Source organism: Ailuropoda melanoleuca, chromosome 14, assembly GCF_002007445.2.
Source record: "Ailuropoda melanoleuca isolate Jingjing chromosome 14, ASM200744v2, whole genome shotgun sequence".
Classification (NCBI taxonomy): Eukaryota; Metazoa; Chordata; class Mammalia; order Carnivora; family Ursidae; genus Ailuropoda; species Ailuropoda melanoleuca.
In genome coordinates, this window is record NC_048231.1 from 42,743,027 (window position 1) to 42,750,558 (window position 7,532).

At 53.3% G+C, this 7,532-nt stretch overlaps 1 protein-coding gene across 7 annotated transcripts in view; it reads right to left on the reverse strand.

Moving 5' to 3' along the window:
- Positions 1 to 6,282, reverse strand: part of LOC105235174 (immunoglobulin lambda-1 light chain-like) — a 45,390-nt gene extending 39,108 nt beyond the window's left edge. Inside the window, exons 1-3 of one of the 7 annotated variants that reach the window (XM_034642028.1) lie at positions 6,222 to 6,282; positions 5,778 to 6,065; positions 1,219 to 1,225 (exon numbers count right to left, since the gene is read on the reverse strand). In XM_034642028.1, coding sequence (XP_034497919.1) covers positions 1,219 to 1,225; positions 5,778 to 6,065; positions 6,222 to 6,267 — 341 coding nt within the window. In that variant the 5' untranslated portion in view covers positions 6,268 to 6,282. Of the gene's footprint in view, positions 1 to 1,218; positions 1,226 to 2,857; positions 2,862 to 5,767; positions 6,066 to 6,221 lie in introns of all 7 variants that reach the window. The other 6 variants (XM_034642027.1, XM_034642026.1, XM_034642024.1 and 3 more) reach the window with 6 other exon arrangements.
- Between the last annotated feature and the right edge of the window lie 1,250 nt (positions 6,283 to 7,532).

Sequence of the window (7,532 nt, forward strand, 5' to 3'; positions counted from 1 at the left end):
ATACTCAGCGCTGGAGATGTTCATTTGTAGAGATCCAGATGTATCTTCCTGCGTCTCAGGCTGATTCCGTGGATATTCCTGCTGGTCTGGTACCTATCCAGCTCAACTCAGGGGACCGGCTGAAAAAGGGGTCCCCTACTCCTCCGCCATCTTAACCTCCGACAGTTATTTTCTATTAGGAGTTTGAAGACTTTGCTCCCCTGTTTTCCTGCTCTCATGGCTTGTAATGAGAAATGTGCTCCCACCACGATGCTGGTTCTCTGCAGGGCACGGGACTCTCCTCTCTGGCCGTGAGAGAATCTGCTTGCTGGTTTGTAGCAATTTCATAGGATGTGTGCTGTGCTGTCTTTCAAGTTCCCTGTGTCTGAGCTTCATTGAGCTTCTTGGATATATTGCTTCCTGGGTTTCACCAATTTGAACACTTGGTGGCACTGTTCCCTTCAGATATGTTTGCAATCACCACCGGCCCCCACCTTGTCTTCCTCAGTTACTCCAATCACACACCTTTAGTTGGAGGGAAGCTGTCCTCCCTGCCCTGAGGCTTTCTTCAATTTTCCAGCTACTTCTCTCTGTGTTTCATTTTGAACAGCCTCTCTTGCTGTGACGTCAAGGTGACTAGTCTGTTCTTTTGTACCACCTAATTCACTGTCAATCTCTTCTCTGAATTATACATCTCAGAACATATGATTATCGTTCAGGGAAGTTGTAAAAGATTTGGCCTTTGGAAAATGTCCTCGGTATCTACTGCTAACGCATTCAGTCATTCATGTGCTCACAGCCACAGATTGAATATGTTTATAAAAGAATGTACCCTTATCCTCTGCTGATCCACCACGAGCAGAGCCCATGTGGGCAGGTTGTGAGGACGGGGCAGCCTGTGGACCTCAGATGTGGGGACCTGAGCCAAAACTGCTCCTTGCTCTGTGCACAGGCCTCCTGGGGCTGGAGGAGTGGGTGACACAGAAGGGGAAGGGGTTTGTGTCTCACTTCCCTATCTGCCCGTGTCACTGTGAGCTTTAACATTGCTGTCCCATGCTTGACAGTAATAGTCAGCCTCGTCCTTGGCCCGGGCCCTGCTGACGGTCAGGGTGTGTGTGTTCCCGGAACTGGAGCCAGAGAATCGCTCGGGGATCCCAGAGGGCTGCTCAGTGTCCTTATAAATGACCCTCACAGGGGCTCGGCCTGCCTTCTGCTGGAACCATTGTGTATATGCTTTACTCAGTATCTCTCCAGAGCAGGTGATGCTAGCCGTCTGTCCCAGGGACACTGACACCGAGGGAGACTGAGTCAGCCCACTGGAAGCCATGGAGCCTGAAAAGACAGAAGAGGAGAGGTTGGTGTGAGGTTCAGGGGCTCAGCCCAGGGACTCAATACCCGGCCTGTGCTGGTCTGAGCTCAGGGTTCGCTTGAGACCCAGGTCAATCCTGTGGGGGCTGAGCATGTGGGAGCCTTGGGAGGGGGGCAGCACCTGTACAGAGAGTGAGGACGGGGAGCAGCAGAAGGGCCCAGGCCATGGTGGATGTGCCCAGAACTCTGCCTCCTGAGACCCACAGCACTGCTGGGCTCCTCCACCCCAGCCTCTCTTATTCCCTTCCAGGCCCCTGGGACTGTGATTGGTAGTACTTATGCAAATCCTCCATTTCCGGGGCTCCTACTTGATAAGTCAGTGGTGAGATGAGAACATGTGACTGAGGAGGAAGAGAGAAGCCCCCAGCTTCCTGCAGCCAGCTCTGAGGTCAGAGACCAGCCTTTGCCTGCAGGGTTTGGTATCACACCTTCTGGGAATCAGACTACATGACAACCCTCTGTGACCACCTTGCTTGCATGCTGTCCTTGGCTCCCTCTGTGTCTTTCAGGAGCCTGACTATGCAGCTAGGCTGGGTCCTCTGACAGTTACAGTCAACACTTGATACAGGGAGTATGGCCTGTGGCCTCATTCCCTCCTCCTCCTGCACCATGTCCCGTCTGCATCCCCGAGGCACTGTGGTCCCATGCTTCCCATGTCATTAGATTGTGGAACTTTCTCATTAGAATGTTTGCGCATGATTTGGTCTGTGGGAGTCCACTTGTGAAACCACCACCTGCTGTTGGAGATGCATCACAACTTCTAGTCTATTCACACATGGTGCTTTTGTCTCCCCCTAATCTGCAACATCGGAGCAATTGGCATTGTCAACAATTTTGTTTTAGGTTTTCCTCAATATTAGATGCAATCATGCAAATTTCATGAGAAACCATCCCTGAATTAACAAACCACCATCAAGCTCCATGTCTTGTCAGGGTCCCCAGGGTCAGGTCTTCCCATATGGGGTGAGCTTGGTGTCCAGAGCCAGGGTCCCTGCAGGAGCTGGATCCTGTCACTGACCCAAGGACAGCTCAGGGAGCAGAGCTGTGGCCTCCGGTAGTGAGACCCCACTTCACTCTGGAGACAGTGTCGCAAGGAGGCTGTGGATGGTCCTTCTAGGCACGAGGGTCTCCCTCTACCCTACCATCTGCCCCCTGAAATCTCCTGAGCAAAGGAGCTATAGCCCTGGTTCTGAGTCTTTCTGGAGATGGGGAAGGAGAGGCTGAGGTTGAGGGGTCAGGGCATGTCTGGATGTGGCCAGCACAGAGGAATCAGCTCCCTGGGGACACTGGTGGGCACTGAGGGGACTAGCATTTCCCAAGAGAAGTATTACCTGTCTCAAGACTCCTGTCCTTCTGTGTCCTGGGTGAGACCTTGCAGCCCGAGGAGATAGGATGGAATATCCGTGCTTTCTTTTGAAGACTGAACCCTGGAGCCCTGCTGACCCCCAGGCCTGGTGTTCCTGTGAGGCTCCCCCTGGGCAGCCCCAGCCTCTGTCCTGGGGCTCCTACTGCAGCTCTGCTGCCCCCTGCTAGTGAAGGAGGACTCAGACCGGGAGCTTCCCTCCTGCCCCTTGCCCCACAGCACCTGTCACATGAGGAAGGGTGTGGACCAGAGTTTCCCGCCTCCCACAGGAGCTGCCCCTTGCCCTGCCCTGCCCAGTCCAGCACAGACAGGTCACATACACGACGCAGGAGGCAGGATATAATGATTCCTGTACCGTGTCCCAGGGTTGAAATGTCCTGGCCCCTGGCCGGTTGTTACAGAGGAGAGGGCCTGGTAGCTGGGGTGCACTTGCAAAGGGTCAGGGTCTAGGACATCTGTGTGATGTCCCAAGCCTCCCTTTCCCTGTCCACTTAGGAATCCAGACTGATGGTTCCGCATCCCAGTTAGTGCTGCTGGGTCACGGTGGGAGTAGGTGATGGTCCTGGCACTGATGTTCACGTGGGCACCTAATCTTTATTATTATTACTACAATCTCTGCTACTGCTATTTTTATGACAACCCACATCTCTTGGAGTTTGGGTGGGAGGGTATCTGCACTAGCCTAGTTGGTCGTTTGGACGGCATTGGAAATCTGCTAATTCAGACCTGGACACGATTTCACATCATACAACTCACACTTTTGCAGAGCCCCTTTCCTGGATTTCTGCAGAGGACGACGAGAGACTCCCAACACAGTCCCCCTCACTGAGACCTGGCTGAGACTCTGTTTCATTAGTAAGGCTCTGCCAATGTATTTGTAACACTTAATTTCAAAACAAATGGTTTCTGATATCAGTATAATCTTCCCCATTTCCCAGCACATAAAGTTGAGGCCCAGAGAGGCTCAGTTCCCAGGAAAGCAGAGGACAGTGGGGCGAGTCCAGGAGTGGAGCCCCGGTGTGCTGGATTCAGACCCTGGGCTCTTTGGAGGCAGAGCTTGACCAGTGTGTGACTGCCCTGCTCTGGTTGTGGGGAGTGTGCTGTGGTTCCTTCTGACTCCACCTGGCAGAGACTCAAAGTAGGGGGCACTGCCTGGGGTGTTTCATGATGACTGTCACGGGGCAATGGGGTGTCTCCAACACAATTGGGGTGAGTAGGACTATTCAGATTCAGGAGAATGCCAGGACACCCTGGGACTGTGATTGAGTCATAAAATCACCACAATCTAATGCAGCAGGTCAGATCATGGACCCACCTTCCAGAATGAAGGTTTGGTCTTCCCAGCTGGGAGGGATCATGACTAGCTCAGATATTTGCTGAGGGAAGGGGAATATGGAGTAGGTGGTGGAGAAGGTATTATAGGCACCACAGTGACCACAGGGTAGTGACAGAAATGAAGAGGATAAAAGCAATAAATGTTTCTTCCTTATGTTGACACGAATAGGCTTGGATATATATGAATCATATGTTTCTGTTCTCCTGTTTCATCCCATTATCATCTAACATCTGATGTGTTAACAATATCAACTTCATTCCTCAGTACTGAGGTTGTTGAATATCAAATCAGCTGGGACAAAAATAAAGATCGCTAGCAGACAGAGATGTATTGTATATCCTCTTGTGGGGAAAGGGTGAGCGCGTTTGTAATCGTTCATGGGATACTTTATCATATCAGGTGGAAACATGGCTGCCAACATTGACTTTATTTGGAGACTGGTCTGTGTGGATCTGGGAGGGTTTTAGATGGATGAGGGGTTGTTTGTGGTGTCTTATTAAGTGTCACTGTTGACAGGCTGAGCTGTTTCACAGAATTGTTGTCTGTCGATTTATCAGGATGGGTGTAAAGAGAGATTCTTGCACAAGATTTGGGGAGTAGAAGTGAGGAAGGACCATTGTGTGTCTCGCTCCCGTGGTTGTGTTTCTTGTGGCCACTGTGTCGGCAGCAGCAACTACCCCAAAGTCCTCATTCACAATCAAGAAGGATGTGACTCTTCAACTATCTGTCAGAACCCAGAGCACCTAGTGTGTCTGGATCTTTTTTCATTGTATAAGAATACAAGGAACAGTCTGAGCTGTCGAGGGATTGGACAAGCACAATGGAGGAGGAACCCCAGCTTTGTGTGTACACAGTGGCCTCCTCAGATCCCTGAGGACCCCATCGGGGTTGCCAGCCATCCTGGATTGGATTCCCAGAAGCAGACTCTGAGGTGGAGAAGGGCATGTGCAGGAAATTTGGAAGGAGTTGGGGAGGTCAGACCGGGGAAAAGGAGAAGGGTCCCACAGTGAGACATCAGGGGAGGTCTCCTTCCTGCAGGGAGCTCTAAAGCTGGGACCTTTCAGGACATCTGAACCAGAGGGAGGGCCTTGGGGTCTTGGCCTGAGGTGATCAGTCACCTGAACCTCTCTGAGAAAGGACATAACACGGGGAGGCAGATTTCTGAAGCCACAGCTCTTCCCAGCGAGGAGCACGCCTGTAAGCTGTCAGGGGCTCCAGGCAGCAGTGAGTGGGTGTGTGAGCCCAGATGAGGGGATGTGGGTGAGCCCTCATTGTCTACTGTACCCATCCTCTCCACTCAGGTGGAGATGGCTCCACAGATGCCAGCAAAGCTTTAGGAGCTCAGCTGCTCTGGGAAATTTGGGCTCCAATGCTGGTCAGCTGTGTGAAGAGTGGCCCCCAGCACAAGGAAAATCAGAGATCATGAGCACTGGACAAAAGGCTCCCTCGGTCTTTCCTCCACCGAGGCCTCTGTCTCATATTCACACCTAGGCCTGGAGCCCAGGGCAGCCTAGTGCTGTCAGCTAAATGCTCTCCTGACCCAACCTGTGCAGAGCTGCCTGAGAGCAGAGTGGGGGAGGAGCTCTGGGGACCTGAGACGTGGGGGCCTGAGCCAGACCAGCTCGATGCTTGTCCACGGTCCTCCTGGGTCTGGAGGAGAGTGTGACACAGATGGGCAAGGGGATTGTGTCTCACTTCCCCGTCTGCCGGTGTCACTGTGAGCATTACCACTGCTGTCATAGGACTGACAGTAATAGTCAGCCTCGTCCTCGGCCCGGGCCCCGCTGGTGGTCAGTGTGGCCGTGTTCCCTGAGTTGGAGCCTGAGAACCGGTCAGAAATCCCTGAGGGCCGCTCATTATTTTTATTAATTACAAGCACAGGGGCTTGGCTTGCCTTTTGCTGGTACCAATATGCATATCTTTTCCCCAATACATCTCCAGAGCAGATGATGGTAGCCGTCTGTGCCAGGGCCACCGACACAGAGGGCGGCTGAGTCAGCCCGCTGGAGGCCACGGAGCCTGGAAAGACAGGAGAGGGGAGGTTGGTGTGAGGTCCAGGGGCTCAGCCCAGGGGCCCAATCATGATGCTGTGCTGAGGTTGAGCTCAGGGTTTGGAGCAGGCACAGCTTAGGTCCCGTGGGGACTGAGCTAGTGTGCAGGGCCTGGGGGCTTCACCTGTGCAGAGATTGAGGACAGGGAGGAGGAGAAGGGTCCAGGCCATGGTGGAGATGCCCAGAGCTCTACCTGCAGAGACCCCCCTGCAGGGAAGGCTCACCCAAACTTCTCTTATTCCCTCCAGACACATGGGGCAGGGATATTAGTATGTATGCAAATGTATTCCTCTGTGGGTCTCTAATTGGCTTAGTCACTTGTGAGATCAGAACATGTGACTGAGGAGGAAGACAGGGCCCCCGGCTTCTTCCATGGAGCTCTCTGGTCAGAAAATCAGCCTTGGTTTCCAGGGTCTGGGATCGGTAGTCCAGTTCCTGGGGTCTGACCCTATGACTCTGTCTGAAACGCCTGTGCCTGGGGTCTGTGCTGGGCTGGCTCGGGGCCTTGCAGAAGCCTGGCTATGGGGTGAGCTGGGCCCTCTGAGAGCTGCAGACAACTACGAATTCAGGGAAAGTGGTCCTGTAGCCTCATTACCTACCTCCAACTGCCTCATGTCCCCTCTGTGTCTCCCAGAGGCACTCTGGTCCCATGCTTGGCATGTCATTACAATGGGAAGCTCTCTCATTCTGAGGTTGGTTCACTGGGAGTTGACTTGTTAACCAGCCACCAGCTGTTGGAGATTCCTCACAATGCCTCATCTGTTGACACGTACTCTTTTCATCCCTGTGATAGCCCTCATCCCACAGGACAGCAGGAACTGGCCACCATAATATTTTCCATCAGTGTCTCATGTGAACATGTGAAGGGCATGACAAATCATGGGAAGCAAACTTTAAGCTTCCTGGTCTTTGTGTGGGTCCCCAAGGTCACAGGATGCCCCAGCATGAGCTCTGGGCTTGAGACAGCGTCCCTGCAGGGAGCAGATCCTGTCATTGCACACGGCCAGCCCAGGGACCAGAGCTGTGACCTGAGCAGGGAGAACCCACGTCACTCTGGAGAGAGATAGTCTCACAAGGAGGCCGCTGAGGCCCCTTCCAGAGACCAGGGGCTCACCGTTCCCTGCTCTCCCTCCCTCAGCTCTTCCTGAGCAAGGAGCTGCACCCTGCAGGAGGTAAGAGGAGCTGAGGGTGAGTGGAGACGGTGTCTCTGGACATGTCCAGCACAGAGGAGTCAGTGTCCGGGAGGACTGGTGGAGAGAGAAGATCTGCATTTTTCACCCAATGTGTCAGGACTCTCATCAATATTCTGAGTGACGCTGTGTGTCTGACCCTCAGAACATGGTCCCTGCAGACTGAGAAGATACGGTGGATCATCCCGACAGCCTCTGAGGACTGAACCCTGGACCCCTGAGGACCCTCAGGCCTGGTGTCCCTG